This window comes from Ursus arctos, unplaced genomic scaffold, assembly GCF_023065955.2.
Source record: "Ursus arctos isolate Adak ecotype North America unplaced genomic scaffold, UrsArc2.0 scaffold_5, whole genome shotgun sequence".
Taxonomy (NCBI): Eukaryota; Metazoa; Chordata; class Mammalia; order Carnivora; family Ursidae; genus Ursus; species Ursus arctos.
Window position 1 is genome coordinate 39,130,092 of NW_026623067.1, and position 17,509 is coordinate 39,147,600.

A 17,509-nucleotide genomic window follows, 5' to 3' on the forward strand; every position below is an offset into this window, starting at 1 on the left:
CAACAGCAATAAGAGCAGGTGCACACAGAGACATGGCTATCAGAGAACAGGATGTGAGGGAGTAAAGAGTTCAAAGAGCTTCCATGCTTTACTGGCGAGCAGCTCTAGGCCAACTTTTCCTCTGCCTCCTCCTCAGACTCGCCCTCCTCCTTGGCTGTGGTGTTCTGGTACTGCTGGTAGTTGGACACCAGGTCATTGGTGTTGCTCTTGGCCTTGGTGAAGTCCATCTCGTCCATGCCCTCACCCGTGTACCAGTGCAGGAATGGCTTGCGCCAGAACCTGGCTGTGAACTGCTCTGAGATTCGCTTGAACAATTCCTGAGTGGCTGTGCTATTGCCGATGAAGGTGGCAGACATTTTTAGCTCCCGGAGTGGGATATCACACCTGTTTTCATGTTGTTGGGGTTCCACTCCACAAAGTAGCTGCTGCTCTTGTTTTGGATGTTAAGCATCTGTTCATCCACCTCCTTCATGGACATGGAGCCCCGGAACCCTGGGACCACAGTCATGAAGTGGCTGTGGCAGGGGTCACAGGCAGCCATCCTATTCTTGGCATCAAGTATCTGCTGGGTGAGGTCTGACACCATCAGGGCCTGGTACTGTGGCTGCCTCCACTGGTCAGTGGAGCGAAGCTGGGCATGAAGAAGTGCGGGTGGGGGAAGGGGACCGTGTTGATAGCTAGCTTGTGCAGGTCAGCACTGAGCTGGCCAGGAAAGCCCAGGCAGGTGGTGACCCTATTCGTGATGGCTGACACCAGGTGATTGAGGTCCCCATAGGCGGGTGTGATCAGTTTTAGGTTCTGAAGCAGATGTCATAGAGGGCCTTGTTATCAATACTGTAGGTTTCCTCTGTGTTTTTTACCAGCTGGTGGACTGGGCGGGTGACATTGTAGGGTTCTACCACTGTGTCTAACACCTTGGGCAAGGGCATCACACTGAATCATGATCCCGTCTCAGTACTTCTCTTGGATCTGGCTGATGAGGAGGGTACCCATCCCAGACCCAGGCCCCCCACCCAGGGAGTGGGTCCGCTGGAAGCCCTGCAGGCAGTCACAGCTTTCAGCTTCCTTCCTCAAAATATCCAGTACCAAATCAACCAGCCCTGTACCTTCCGTGTAGTGCCCCTTGGCCCAGGTGTTCCCAGCACCACTTTGACATATAAGACGAAGTTGTCTGGCCTGAAGATTTGCCCAAAGGGTCCCGAGCACACACAGTCCCTGGTGCCCAGCTCCAGGCTCACGAGCACAGTCCAAGGACCGTACTTGCCACCCTTGGCCTGGTTGTAGTACACGTTGGTGCACTCCAGCTGCAGGTCGCTGTCGCTATGGTGAGTGCCTTTAGTGTCGATGCCCTGCTAGTCTGATGACCCCCCAGAACTTGGTGATGATCTGGTTGCTGCACTGGCTGGCCTGCAGGTGCACGATCTCCCTCATGGTGGTAGCGGCGGCAGTGGTGGTGGCATGGGTGGAAGGATACACTGACACAAGAGCCGAGGAGCGGGTGCACAGAGTGCTCTTCAGTTTGGTTTTTTGATTTTTTTTTTGTTTGTTTTTTGTTTTTTGAAGTAGGCTCCACGTCCACCATGGAGCCCAACACAGGGCTTGAACTCACGACCCTGAGATCAAGACTGGAGATGAGATCAGGAGTCCCATGCCTAACTGACTGAGCCACCCAAGCGCCCCTCTTCAGTTTTGTTTTAACTAAAATTCACATTATATAGGTTTTTGTTTTCAAAATTAGAAAACACTTTTTTTTTGAGATGTAATTCAAATACCATAAAATTCACCCTTTTAAAGTATACAATTTAGTAATTTTTACTATATTCACAAGGTTTGGAACCTTACCACTGTATAACCGCAGAACATTTTTATCACCCCCAAAAGAAACCTGGATCCTTTAGCAGTCAGTTACTCTTTCCTCTTCCCTTCCCCAGCACCTGGCAACTACCAGTCTTTCTGTCTCTCTTGGATTTGCTGTTTCTGGTTATTTTATATGGAATCATATAAATCATAAAATATATGGTCTTTTGTGACTGGTTTCTTTCACTTAGCATATTGTTTTCAAGCTTCCTCTGCAATGTAGCGTGTATCAGTACTTCATTCCTTTTTTTCTTTTGATAGGATGGATTATTCTTAGCCATCCTTTTGTATGGATATACCATATTTTGTTTATCCGAGAATCAGTTGATGAACATTTTGACTATTATAAGTAATGCTGCCATGAACATTTACATGTAAGTTTTTCTGTGAAACTATGTTTTCACTTCTCTCGAGTATATACTTAGGAGTGGCATTGCTGGATCTTTTTATAACTCTCTGTTTAACTTGTCTTTGAGGAACTGCCAAACTTTTCCACAGTCGCACAGTTTTACATTCCTGCTGGCAGTGTATGAGGGTTCCAATTTCTCTGCATGCTCAGAAACACTTGTTACTTTCCTTTTTAATTTTCTTATGGCCGTGTTAGTGGGTTTGAAGTGATCTCTCTTGGTTTGATTTTGCATTTCTGTGATGACTAATGATGTTGAGCATCTTTTGTATATTGCCCATTTGCGTATGTTCTCAGAGAAATGAAAGTTATTTGCCCATTTTATTTTTAAGATTTTATTTATTTATTTGAGAGAGAGTGAGCAAGAGAGCACAGAGGGAGAGGAAGAAGCGGACTCCACACTGAGCAGGGAGACCTATGCGGGGCTTGATCCCAGGACCCTGAGATCATGACCTGTGCTGAAGGCAGACGCTTAACTGACTGAGCCACCCAGGGGCCCCTCTTTACCCATTTTTATTTTTATTTTTATTTTTTTAAGATTTTATTTATTTATTCGACAGGATAGAGATAGCCAGCGAGAGAGGGAACATAAGCAGGGGGAGTGGGAGAGGAAGAAGCAGGCTCCCAGCGAAGGAGCCTGATGTGGGGCTCGATCCCATAACGCTGGGATCACGCCCTGAGCCGAAGGCAGACGCTTAACCGCTGTGCCACCCAGGCACCCCTCTTTACCCATTTTTAAGTTAGATTTTTTTAAGTTAAGAGTTTCTCTCTGTCAGAATTATTTACCTTATTTTAAATGTCATCCTCTAATTGATAGTATTATAATAGAGAATTGTTCTTGAATGTAAAGAATTTGGTGATATTAGAATAACACAATTTATAGTCAGTATACAATTAAAAATCTACAGGTTATATATAGTAGAAAATACACAGTCCTTGGGGCACCTGGGTGGCTCAGTCAGTTAAGTGTCAGCCTTCAGCTTAGGTCATGATCCCAGTGTCCTGGGATCAAGCCCCGCATCGGTCTCTCTGCTCAGCGGGGAGCCTGCTTCTCTCTCTCCCTCTGCCTGTCACTCCCCCTGCTTGTGCTTTCTCTCTCTTTCAAATAAAGTAAATAAAATCTTTAAAAAAATAATAAAGCCCCATATAAATAAAATTTAATACTTAAAAAAAAAGAAAATACACAGTCCTCACAGACTTAGTTATTTCTGAATAACAGTAAAATGCACACTCAGTTGTTTACCTAAGGAAATGTGCTTGTTTACTTTCTGGTAATTATACTGTCTCATTTGGTAAGATTTAAAGAGTATGCAGAAGTAGTGGGTTGGTAATGAGAGGTTTAAAAATTGCATTGTAAGGTAAAATTTAGGATTTAACTCTAAAATTATAAGTGGTAAATAACATTTAAAGCTAGAGTTTAGGCATTGATCTAGGATTTTTTGAGACTTATTGTTAATAACTTAAGAAGGGATTAAAACTTAAAAGATCTCTTGCTGCTTAAGTAGGACCCAACCAAGAAAAAATGAATGGTGTGAATACTTGTAACTTTTTGGATTTATTGGATAGTTCAGCGTTATTTTCCACGTGTTTGTTATGTTTGTATGAATTATGAGGTATATTTTGGTACCTCTTGGCATGTATAAGGCTTTATGGGTTTTTTGTTTTTCTCTTTGTTGTTTAGTAGGATTTTTGTTCTCCCATTCTTAGTAAATAGAATCCAAGAATGACTTTTAAGAGCCTTAGGTACTACGGACTCTGGGAAACAAACTGAGGATTTTAGAGGGGAGGGGGTGGGAGGATAGGCTAGCCCAGTGAAGGGTATGAAGGAGGGCACGTATATTGCATGGAGCACTGGGTGTTATATGCAAACAATGAATCATGGAACACTACATCAAAAACTAATGATGTACTGTATGGGGACTAACATCATTAAAAAAAAAAGAAAAAGAGCCGTAGGTACTGCCATCCAGCAGTTGTAAATGTTAGCCCTTAATTTGGCCTAATCCTGGTCTTGGCTCTGTTCTTGATTAAAAACAGCACGAACAGGGGGAGTGGCAGAGGGAGAGAGAGAAGCAGGCCCCCCGCTGAGCAGGGAGCCTGATTTGGGGCTCCAACCTGGACCCGTGGACCATGATCCGAGCCGAAGGCAGACGCCTAACGACTGAGCCACCCAGGCACCGCACATCCTTTATTTTAGATGTGCTGTCTTTCACCGGCTAAATCTAGAGGACAAAACATTATTAACATCTGTGTGTAGGTAAATAAAAAAAATAGAAAGTGATCAAGGCCAAGAGGCACCATAGCAGATTGTGATATGCAAAGTGGAAACGTGGGAGGGTTTTAGGGTTTTTCTAGGGAGCCGTGACAGGGTCTACTCAGAGTATAGAGTGGAATGTGGGTAGTCGGGAAAGTGAGGGCGAGGGAACAGTGGGTGTGTGATAAAGAGAAAGGCCATCCGGATTTTCAGATGATTGGATTATTCCCATCTCAAGGATGGAGACCTTGGTAATTTTAGGTAGTTTTGTACTAAACTCGGTACTTCATATGGCATAAATAGGTAATTGTGTAATTACTGTTTTGAAAAAAAATGCCATTTAAATCTTACTTAGAGATAAGTGAAATTGATCAGAATTGTCAAGAAAAGTTACATGACAAAAAAGAATCAGTCCCCAGCGGGTATTTATTATCTGTCATAGATACAAAGGGTTCCCCCCACCCACCACATCTAATAGCACAGCAGAGAGAGAGCAGCAGGTCTCACCACTTTCCAGCCCTGCCTCTCACAGTGTCCCCTACAGCCAGGATTCTGTAACAGGTTGGACTCATGCTCCCACTGACCTTGTTGATAGAAGAGACTGGGCATCTTTCCAACCCCGTACTTCTCTGAGAGAATCTCAGGAGAGAGCCTGAAGATCCCTGAGCCTCAGGGATGTGGGGGAGAGGGCTGCGTGGGAAAGATTCCCAGGGACAGAAAAGGGAACATTAAAAATACATTTCGAAACCAAGTAACCAACTTTATAGCCTTAAAGATATGTCCCACTGTAGTCACTGTAGTTCTGTGCATTCCCTCCAACCCCCGCCCCCTGCCCCCGCCTTGTTAGTGAGTACCTGATCTGTTTGGCTAGCAGAGCCAAATTAACGGCCATAGATGTCCCCAAAGTGTAAAAAGATATATATTTAGGGATTCTGTTGTTTAGCGGGTTATTCACACAGGTGGTGGTCACTAGATACTTGCCTCTTTACTTTTTCCCCCACCTGGTAGTATTTTATTTTAAAAACATTTCTTGGTGGAGCCTAAACGTATAACCAGTATATAGAGAATAGGCCAGTGTTGGGAAGCCTTGTGAGGTCCGGGGATCATCCCAGCATGTGGAGCCTCCAGAGTCATAGTGCGTGTTTTTTTTATCATCTTTATTTTTGTTTTCAGCTGGAAATGGTATTAGTACATGATTCTAAAGTGAAGTTTAATGGAGGGAAAAAACTTCACCTGGAAATGTTTGTTTTTTCCCCTCACCAAAGAAAAAATGGGGGTTTCTGAGGCAGTTGGACTTTCTTTGCTCTGTTATCTCTTAGCTAGGTGTGGGGTGATCACATTGCACATCTCCAGGTTGCTAGGAGACAGGCAGCCTATCTCATAGTTACTGGCATGTAAGACCTCTTTATTCTCTGGACTTCTGTATTTCTCAGAATTGTTACACTTCCTTTCTAAACCCTAAATTATGCAGAGGTAACATGATTATTTGACCAAGCTCAGGAAATCTAAAACGGGTCAAAAATTCCAGGCTTGGTTTAGATAAAGAACATGACTGGCTACAGTATATTGAGGTAACATTCTTGTAAAGTCTGTTTTTGCCTCTGTTTTTGCTGCTGACTCTTTTGTGACATTCTTAGGACACAAAAGTGGTTAGGTAGGAGTAGGCTGAGAATACCCTGTCTAGAGCGTCTTATAATGTTGAAAGAATTACAAGTGAACCATGGCTCCAGGAACTCATTTAAATAATTTACTGTCCCAGGAACATGTGGCTTTACTGTAGCTATTTTGCCCTATATGCTTTCTTCAAAAGGAAATTCATCTTAGGTTACAATACAGTTCCTTTGGGAGTGCCTTAAGTTTAACAGAGTTTTAGAGTTCAAAAAATTGTGCCCAGACGGTAGATGTTGATGATAGTTTGGCACAAGAATTCCTTTGAAATTGAATACATTACAGTGTTAATCCGAAAAGTTTTGTTGGCTTCCGATTTTGAATAGCATAGGGATTAGAGACTGAGATGGTTCATTAACAATTTAAGGAATTAGGGAGCTCTACTTCATGTTACCGGAGGTCAGGCTCTCTGTTTTCTTGTCTCAGTTCAAGATAGAGTTCTCTGTAGCAGTTGGTTTAGAGGGGTGTGTGTTTTACAAGTGGCTCAGGTGGCTCTGTATATTATGATGGCATACAGCAGGACCTGGACCCCGAAGTTATTTACATCGATAAATACTCTGTTATTACTTTACAAATTGACTCCCTTTCTCAGCCAATTAATCTTTTTAAATGAGCTGTAGTTAATTGTCACAGTACAAAAATTAAATCAGATGTCCTTGTTCTATGAAGATGAGTTGGGTAGACTATCCAGACTGGCAGTGGCAGAAAGACACACTTTTCAGTGTGAGTTATTTAAAGTAACTGGGGCTGTAGATTTGACCGAGAAAATGCCTGAGATAGGGAAGAGGGAGATTTATTAACAGAGGTTATATATATAGAATTATGTAGAATTTTATGTTTTTGTAAATATCTCAGTTATTTAAGATTTAATTTCTCTATGCACACTGAATATAGTGGCAGACCTTGATTTGCTGTGATTTATCTTTAAGAGATATTATTAGATTATTTTTCTAACTTAAAAAGTTATACAAGTGCTACATGTTCATTACAAAAAATTCAAATATGTATATAAACAGCAAAAAGGAAAAATTCCCTTGTGATTGTATCGGCTAGAGATAAACATTGTAAACTGTAGGTGTCTCATTCTAGACCTTCATGTATCTGTCTTTCACAACCAAATTATATTATGCATTCTATTTGGTAAATTTTGCTTTTTTCATGTAACAGTACAGCGTAAATATCTGTTCAAGCCATCACATTTTCATTTTCATTTTTATGGATGCTTAGTGATCCTTTGTGAGATGAACCATAATTTCTTTAGAAAGTCCCATGTGGGTGGAATTTAGGTTGTTTCTATTTTTTGCTGCAGTAACTTGTGCATGTACCTTTTTTGCCTCTTTGACGCTTTCCTTAGGATAAATTCCTGAAAGCAGAATACTTTGTAAAGGATTTACACATTTTAAGGCTTTTGAAACACGTTACCAAATAAATAGCTTTCCAGAAGGGCTGTCCCAGTTTTCATGTTCTTCTCTGTCTAGTTGGCTTTACACTTGGGCTAAAATGTGGACTTTTTATTTAGTTGCAGAATGAGGACGAGCCTGGAGAGCCAGAGCAGGCTGTGGGCGACGCTCCTCCACCATACAGCAGCATCTCTGCGGAGAGTGCAGGTAGGCACCTGGGCAGGGTGGCTCTTGAACTCCTGAAATGCACTTGGCCAGAGGCTTGTCCCGTATGTGTCTGTTCGTCTTTGCCTTTGCTTCAGCTTTCCCTAAGAAGTCTTTGACATTATTTGTAGTTTATCACCAAAAGTGGGGAAAAAAAAAAACCCTCATGTTACTGTTCTGAAAAACACTTAAAACTCCGTTTCAGTCTGGCTTTTTTATGGAACTCAATTTCATTCCAACAGAATATAAAGGAAGTAGAAATTCAGCAACCACGTGATCATCTGATTTTTATTCTTTCTGTAGTTTCCTCATTAATTGTTTTGCTCTTTGTGATTCTAGTGCCTGCGACCTGGAACATAGTACATTTGATTTCTTTTGTGCTAGTAAATTCTTAATTAAAAAAACTGGAAGTCTCTCAGCTCTTTTATGATGTTCCTCATAGTTTAAGCCCTCCTTAAATAATCTTTCATCTTCACATCTCATGCTAGACTTTTACATTTTTCACATGTTTATGTAGAAGGGTTGGGGAAGAGAAGGAAAATCTCAGCAGTTGAGGACTTCAGGTAGCTTAAAGCTGCCTGAGAGCAGCTCTGCTTTAGTTGCTGAAGACTGACCCGTTTTGATGGAACATCTTCCGTTTTCTCTAATAGAGAAGTATGGCAGAGTGGCAAGTATATGGCCCATGGTGCCACTGCTGAACCCATCCTCTTCCCAGGGTAGATACGCAAGTTGAAGACAGGATTTATCCCAAACACAGGCCCAGAATCCTTTTCAATACAGCTCTCGGGGCAGCTGTTGTCAGTTGATGTGGGATTAAATTTGTTGGTCTCTCTGTACCTGCGGCTGCCATTATAATGAAGAACATGGGTCAGAAAGTTCTTTACCTCCACTCTGGCTCGGAATTTTGAACCCTGCCTCCTTGTATTAATTTCATTTGTAAGCATCAAAAACTAACAATGCTAAGTTAAGGTCTTTTGAAGAATTCTAGGGTGTCTCATGGAATCGAATGAGAACACCAAGACTTGAGAAAGAATCGCAGTGCCATGCCATATTTACTCATTTCTACTCAGACTGTAAGTACTGGTTTTCCATTAAAAAGACATCCAGTGAAAATTCTAACTTAATAAAAAAGTTGGGTTCCTGTTTTATTAATGATAAAAGTCCTTTGCATTAAAGTACCTAGAATCATTAGGAGGTAATTTTTTCCTGAATTATTTGTTTCTACCCTCTGTAATTATAAAATCTTGTAACCATTTTTTTTTTTAAGAGGCAGACTTCGATCTGCAGGCAGCACACAGTCCCTGCCGGTTTCTTTTTTTTTTTTTTTTTTCAAGACTTTATTTATTTATTTGACAGAGAGAGACAGCCAGCGAGAGAGGGAACACAAGCAGGGGGAGTGGGAGAGGAAGAAGCAGGCTCCTAGAGGAGAAGCCTGATGTGGGGCTCGATCCCAGAACCCCAGAACGCCGGGATCACGCCCTGAGCCGAAGGCAGATGTTTAACGACTGCACCACCCAGGCGCCCCCTTGTAACCATTTTGGATAGAAATCTTTCTCAAACACTTCTCTCTCTTATTCACTTACATCTCATATTCTTTGTTTAAATTTTTCCTTATGATATAGGTTACAATCAGAAACATTGTCTAGAAGGTATTCTTTTCTATACTGTAGTGATGCCTTTATTCATTGAGATTTGTAGAACTTTGATCAAAGAATCAAATTCTCCTTTTGCTGTCAGATGGTATTTCCTATTAGCTGTCCTTATGAAGTCCCTTTAAGCTCTTTCTCTTTTGTTTTTGTTAATCTTACTATGGACCTCAACAGCAGATAACAAAGATTCTTTTGTTGGATATAAGGGAGAGGTAAACTATTTCCAGAATAGAGCCTGAAGAATACTCTCTCAAATAAAGTCTTTGGGTTTTGTGGCATTTCATCTAACTACACAGAGGCCTTAAAAATAAATAAATAAATAACCAAACTTAAAAAAAATTTTTTTTAAAAATTTTTATTTTAAGTAGGCTTCACACCCAATGTGGGGCTTGAACTCAGGACTCTGAGATCAAGAGTCTCATGTTCTACTGACTGAGCCACCCAGGCACCCTATAAACAACCAGACTTTTATTTTATTTTTAAAGATTTTATTTGTTTGTCAGAGAGAGAGAGTGCACACACAAGCAGGGGAAGCTACAGGCAGAGGGAGAAGCAGGCACCTTGCTGCAGGGCTCTGTCCCAGGACCCTGGGATCATGACTTGAGTCGAAGGCAGCCACCTAACCGACTGAGCCACCCAGGTGTCCCAACAACCAGACTTTAAAATTCCTGGGTCTCTTTTGAGCCGTTTGAGTTTCAGATAAGTGAAGTTTCAGGGAAATATGTTTTTAGGGGTCATAAGTTACCCAAGAACATTAATTTTTTTATTGTTTATGAACAGAGGTTTTGCATTTTTACTTTTTTTTTTTTAAAGGAAAACTCTAAAATGGCTTAAATGGTCTTTCCTCCCTTTGTCGTTAAATTAACATTCCTTATTATTATTATTTTTCTTAGATAAATACTGACTGTATATACTTATTAGTCCATTTATGAGAAAAGTGGTTAGAAACAAAAAGACACACGCATATTGGTAGGGGAAAAAAGAGCACAAATTATTTTGCATACTCTACCTATTTTAATTTGTGGTATGTAAATTGAACAATCTAAGAAATATTAGGGGTTTTTTTGTCTGGATGTATTAAATAAACTTGAAAGATTGTTAGACTTTTCATGGAAATTTAAAATTATATGAGTGTCTATATTGATGGATCCTATTTAAAAAATCTTTCAAAACAGGGAAATAAACATGTTGATTAATTTAAGGTGATAGTAGGTATCAGTTTTATTCATGTATTCAGAATTAGAATGGCAGTGGGTTAATTCATATTGTACGTTTCAGGTTGTAATGACTTAGTTTGATTTGATGAAAAATAAAAAGATAGGAAATGATGCATTGTTTTGTAACATATATGTATACATGTGTATCCATGAATGTCAGTGGATACACATGTATCTTTAAAGTTCTTTAAATTAGATTAGGTGACAGCTTTAGTTTCAGTAACACATTTTTGTATATTTTCTTCTAAAAGCTGTGAAATTTTATTTTTCACATTTAGATCTCAATTCCATCTGGTATTGTTTTTTTCTGTGTAGTGTAAGGTAGGGGTCAAGGTTAATTTGTTTTTCTGTATGGATAGCCAGTTTGTACAGCACCATTTATTTAAAAGACCATTCTTTCTCCACTGCTCTGCAGTGTCACCTTTATTGTAAATCATGTGACCATATATGAGTGGATCTGTGTCTGGACTCAATATACTGTTCTTTGGTCTGTTTATTTATCTTTATGCCCATCCACTACTGTTTTAATTATAGAGTTTTATAATCTTGATATCTGGTAATGTTGGTCATTCATACTTTTTGTTCTTCAAGATTGCTTTGGTTTTTCTTGGTCTTTTGCATTTCCTATACATTTTACAATTAGCTTATCAATTTCCACAAAATGTAACAGAACAAAAACTGGAATTGTAGTTGAAATTGCACTGAATCTGGGGGTCAGTTTGAAGAGAATTAACATCTTTATAATACTGTTTCTGGTTTGTGAACATGATATCTCTCTCCATCTAATTAAGATCTTCTTTAATCCTCTCAGTAGTATTTTGTAGGTTTCAGCATTGAGGACTTATGTGTTTATTACTAGATTTATTCCTCGGGCTGTTGTAAAAGTTCCATATAGAATTTTATTTTCTATTTGTTGCTAGTATATGGAAGTACAGTTGATGGTGTATATCCATCCAGAGACTTTGTACGCAAAGACTCTGCTAAATTCATATATTAATTCTTGTCTGTAGATACTCTTGGATTTCATCATCCATGATTAAGGACAGTTATTTTCTTATTTTCTTTCCTTCTAATGCTTATGTCTTACATTTCCTTTTCGTGCCGTATTACATCAACTACTAGGACCTTTAAGGTAATGTTTGATAAGAAGTAGTGAGAGTAGGCATTTTCGTGTAAATTTCTAATTTTAGGGGAGAAAACTTTTAAAAATTTACAGTTAATTATGATATTTACTCTAGGTTTTTCATAGAGACTTATGATCAGATTAAGGATGTTTTCTCCTGTTCCTAATTTGCTAAGGGTTTTTATTATCTGCAAGGTGTTGAATTTTACAAAATGCTTTCTCTGCCCATGCGAGTACAATAGAATTTTTCTTCTTTTTTTATTTTGTTGATGAGGTGAATTGTATTGATTTATGATTTCAATACTATATTACAGTGAAATTGGAAGTTAATTGCAATTAACTAGAGGGGAAAAAGAAAGAAAAATACTAATCTTGATGAACTATAGGACTTTTTTCCCCCAAATGCTTGTTTTTTAAAAAATTGTGCAGAAGTTTAATACATTTGCTCTTTTCTAATAAATATTGAGTTTCTTATAGTAAGAGTTAATGAGAATGAAGATGCAACATTAAAAAGAGGAAATGAAAGATTTAATTCAAATAAATAATGGCTCTTTAACTGAATTAATTACCTTAGGCACATCATACAAAAACAGTACATGGTAAAACTAATGTGTAAGAATCAAAGTGCTAAAACAAACCTGTGAGAAATGAATTTAAACTTCTTTATTAAGTTGGTTTTCTTGTTTATGAATGGGAGGAAACCATGGTACAGCTTACACATGCACAGGTGAGGTATTTTGGGCTTAAATGTTGTCTTTATACCACTATTAATATTAACTGCCATTTGTGAACATACTGTGTGACAGTTGAAAAAGTGTTTAAAGGCATTTGGAAGGGAAGGCAGAGTGATTTAAATGAATAAATTTAAATAATTTAAAATAAATTTAAAGATCATTCTCGAGCTCATATTCATACATAAACATTTCGATTCAATTATTCTGTGTGTACTCTTAGAGGAACAGCTATTTTTTGTTTGCCAGAGTTAGTGGAAATCTTCTTTTTCCTCAGTTTAGCTAAAGGTCAGATAATTGTGACTTCCTTTTTATTCTCCAGCGTATTTTGACTACAAAGATGAGTGCGGATTTCCAAAGCCTCCATCTTACAATGTGGCAACAACATTGCCCAGCTACGATGAAGCAGAGAGAACCAAGGCTGAAGCTACTATCCCCTTGGTTCCTGGAAGAGTAAGTCCAATTTATCGTGTTACTTGCTGGCTGCTTTATGGGAATTAGGTTCTTTTCATTACTCACTTTTGATGTATTCCTTATGATTGTACTGATTAGTAAAAAGTACAGCTAATGTTTTAAAAGTACATTTTCTTTTGGCGTTACAAACTCTTAGCTCTTCCGGAAAATGATGCAGTAAGAGGTACAAATCAGGAGAAAATCACTAGTCAGGCCAGCTTATTTTCCCTATATCTCTTCTGTTACCACCATTTTCTCAACTTTCTTGCCATGACTGAAATGTCTTAGAGCAGGGACTGATTTAGCAAGTACACTGACTTTGCTTTGATTCTGCACACCTCATATTTTGGTATTAGGTAGGTAGCAGCTGGGGAGATCTATAGAGAGAATAAATTCAACTTGATAGAATTAAACTTACAAAAGGGCCCCAGCAGTTGTCTCAATGAACCTCATGCCAGCAGCATTCCAGACCACTCCATCTTTGGGGCATAGTGAATTCAGATCCCATCTGGGCTGATGTTGATTCTTGTGAGGCAGGCACTAGGTGTGATGAAAGCCAGGAGGAGACTTTGGGGCACTCTTTGTTCTTGATGTCAGATCTGCAAGTGACTAGATGTGGTTTCATGAATATTCATCCAGGTTAAAGGTGATGTAGGTAGGGTCTTAGGCCAGATATTGGGAAAAGATAGAGTAGGATCCATTCCCTAGGAATATGGGTCAGTCAGGGTTCCAGACTCAGTCCCGACAGGAAACCAGAGTGAATGATGAGAACAAAAACAGAAGTTTAGCCTGGGCAGTGCAGTGGCGGGGGCCCCAGAAGTTCGGGCCTAAAGGTAGTGGACTGTTTATAGACCACACCTGCTATGAGGGGTGGGGCTTCTGAAACCACTACTTGACAGAAATAATAGTTTATAAGCCCAGTCTAGGCTGATTCCATATGGTGGTGTGTGCTCAGTCCTTGCAGGTGCCAGAGAGAAACTAGCAACCTTCAAGGAGCTTATGGTCTAAGGGCAAAACAGTATAATAACCATATATTGGAAGCAAATGACATGCTGGTACTGTGCTTAGTTTCTAGTATATTGTTTGAACTCTTCACAATAACCTTGCAAGGTAGAGATTATATTATCCCCATTTTACAGATGCAAAAATTGAGGCCCAGAGAGATTAAGTAATTTGCCTGAAGTCATACAGCTAATAAATAGCATAGGTGAGAGTCACACCCAGATATTCTAGACTCCAAAATCCTGTGTGTATTTTGTAGTCTTGTTAGACTATATGGTAACTGTCCCATGGAAATAGATAAGGTGATTAGCTCTGATTAATAGCAGAACTTCTTAGAATACTTTTATTTGACAAGTATACATATTTAGGAACCTGTTAAACATTATTTAGCAAACATGTGTAAACCACTTTTTTATACAGTGTGCTATGTATTTTGCAATGGGTAGGTAGAAAACTTTGAATAAGGCAATACTCCTACTGTACAAGCACTTAAATATAGCTGGGGGAAAGGCCCACAAATGCCAATATCTAAGCAGCAGTACAAGTGCAGTGAGCATTAAGAGCTATGACTTTTTACTGTGTGATGGTGGGAAAGATGGGATTTGAAGTGGGCCCTGAGTTTTGTTGGATAAGAACATTCCAGAGGGAAAAAGGGAGAAAGCTTATGTGAATCCAGCCTGTTGTGGGGTAGGGTCTGTGAATGTAGTAATTGATTTTGCTTGAACGAAGAGTTTGTGACCAGACTATAGGTTGTAGAATGTTCTGAATGCTAGGCTGAGGCATTTAGATTTACATGTAGGTCACACAGACTCTTTTGAGCAGGGATATGGTAAGACAAGTACGCTGTTTTAGAAACATTAACCCAGCAACAATTTGTAGGAGGAATCCAGTAGTAGAGATACCAAGGACAGGAAGAACAGTTAGAAGGCACCTGCAATATTGCTAGAAATTACTGCCATGTCCTTTTGTAGTATATCTTTGAGTATTTCTGCAAAAAACCAGTTAGCATCTAATTAGGCAAAGCCTTATTTTTCCTAATATGAAGTCAGAAACTGGGTATTTAGTATTTTAAAAAACATAAACACATTCTTGTAAGAATTTCTAACAGGAGAAGAAATGTGTTAAGTTAGAAATGGAAGCTAACACTGACACTTTACTTTCTCCAGTACCCCCTCCCCAGGCTTGTTATGGACTTCCCAGCCCCATTTCTGTCTGTGTAGGGATGATTTGGATTGTCCCTGAAGTTTTTTTTTTTTTTTCCTTTGGGGAACCTTCATTGGACTGTATACAAATCTAACTTTTACTTTTAAGTGTATATTCATATATTTTTCAGTATTTCAACACATAACCCTCATCAGTTAAAAAGGTGGGCCACATATGTGGGTGTTAATATTGGTGAGGATCATGTTCTTTCTAGACTTGGAGTATTATGTTTTCAAGTTAGGATGGAAAGGATCCTATCTGCCAATAAGCTTGGAAGTGAGGTTGTTTCAGACCCATATGCTGACGTGAACAAATGGTTATGGAGTTGAGCAGTGGGCAGCCCTATAGCCTCTTCATGTGTGATAATGCTCTCCTTTTTCTCCCATGTCTCATAAAGCATTTGAGCTCCTTAATAGGTCCTGGGTGACTGATATTCTGGGCCCCCAACAGGCCCCGGGTTAGTGATTCTAGAACGTAAACCAAATTTAAGCCAAGTGTGTATCTTTGCTTCAGATCTATATGAGTTAATACTTCTTATTGAGCTTTATAATTTTTGAAGCTCATTGTTAAAGAACTTGGGTTATAAAATGAACAGTTCATTTAGAAAACTATAGAGGTGGAAGAAAGATTTGTTTTTTCTCTAATTGTATCTTTTACTTAAAAGACAAAATGAAATTTTTAACACATACTGAGCCTTTAGTGCTCATAGTTTTGAATTGAGCCAAAGCAATAAAATTTCTCCTTGGTACTCATTTTTATCCCCTTCCTTATTTTTCTTGATGCCTTTCATTTGCCTGTGAATAATTCATTGTGAATTTACCTTATTCTTTTTCTTTTCACTTAGGATGAGGATTTTGTGGGTCGGGATGACTTTGATGATGCTGACCAGCTGAGGATAGGAAATGATGGGATTTTCATGTTAACTTTTTTCAGTAAGTAAATACACATAGCAGAACCACCTCCCATAGACTGGAGTGCTTTGAATAATGGGTGAATCTGACGAATTAAAATGACTAGTTGAGCTCATATTTTAATACGTTGTGTTTATTTGATGCCTTTTACTGAGACGTTCAGAGCTTAGTTTACTTTTATCTTAGTATTCCGTTTGTCTTCTCTTTCTATGAATATCTATAGAAAATAGGATTGAAGCAGTTTTGGGGATGCTATATTTTTACTTGAACTATGCCTCATCTTTGAGGTCTGCAAAGACTGTTAGCAATGCTCCTACTCATACCTGACCTGTAGAGTAGGAATTAAAGGCCTTAGTCTGATGGAATTTTTTTTTTTTTTTGCATGCTTCTATTTCTGACTGATAAAAGTTAACCATTTTTTTTTTTTTTTTGCCTTCTTGGTATTGTTTTGCGTTCATCTTTCCATGTGTATCACTTAGAAGTGAGCAGCCATTTTTAAATTTCCTATATTAAAAAGATAAGATGTAAAGGAAACTCAGTGCTTTTAGAGGTGACATTATGTAAGCTGTCAAAATTCGTAGAAGTAGGGGGATGAATAACTTGAATCGGATTTTATTTACTGAAGCGTAACATATAAAGGGTACAAGGCGTAAGTATACATACAGTTCGGTGAATGTTAAGGCATTTCTGAAAGTGAATAAGTGAAAAGCAGCAGACGTAACAGTGTAATACCTGATATTCAGAGCAGATGGTTTCTTGTTTGTTTCTGGGAAGAAGACAGAGAATGGATGTTTTGGGGAGGTAGGGCCAGGGTTATGGTGGGTGGGCTGGGCTGTCTTTTATCCTTGGAAAAGCCATTTAAGCGGAAACAGGTGTAGAGAGCACTCTTGCTTCTTGGGTAAGAGGGATATGTCTTACAGTTTTTTTCTTCTCTGCCTTTACAGTGGCATTCCTCTTTAACTGGATTGGATTTTTTCTGTCTTTCTGCCTGACCACCTCAGCTGCAGGAAGGTATGGGGCCATTTCAGGATTTGGTCTCTCTCTAATTAAGTGGATCCTGATTGTCAGGGTAAGTTGTATACCAGAAAAAATAGACCCTGTAGAGAAACAATAAGTAGAATAACTTTGACTATTTTATTTTTATTTTTTTTTACATTTTTTTCTATGTTTAAAATGAGTTTAGGTTTGTCTTTGGTTTCATGAAGTTGAACCTAAATTATTTGCAGGTGGTTCACGCACCTAAGTTTTATAATTAGACCTAGTGAATATTGGTGGTCCCAAGGCATCTATCCTACAGGTTGTTGACAAGTTGCTTTCTCTGCTTTTAATGTTTATGATATGATGATATGTGTGTTTGTTTTGAAATTAGTTGTTTTTGTAATAAAAAGAAAGGTACCACTTCTTTGTTGTCTCATTAAAAACAGGTATTCC

At 38.9% G+C, this 17,509-nt stretch overlaps 1 protein-coding gene and 1 pseudogene across 1 annotated transcript in view; one reads left to right on the plus strand and one right to left on the minus strand.

Annotated features, from left to right (window-relative positions):
* Positions 1 to 17,509, plus strand: part of NDFIP1 (Nedd4 family interacting protein 1) — a 50,997-nt gene that overhangs the window by 20,624 nt on the left and 12,864 nt on the right. The window contains exons 2-5 of the mRNA XM_026499029.4: positions 7,705 to 7,792; positions 12,832 to 12,962; positions 16,012 to 16,099; positions 17,023 to 17,147. Coding sequence (XP_026354814.1) covers positions 7,705 to 7,792; positions 12,832 to 12,962; positions 16,012 to 16,099; positions 17,023 to 17,147 — 432 coding nt within the window. The remainder of the gene's footprint in view (positions 1 to 7,704; positions 7,793 to 12,831; positions 12,963 to 16,011; positions 16,100 to 17,022; positions 17,148 to 17,509) is intronic.
* On the minus strand, positions 105 to 1,431 carry LOC113255362 (tubulin beta chain-like; annotated as a pseudogene).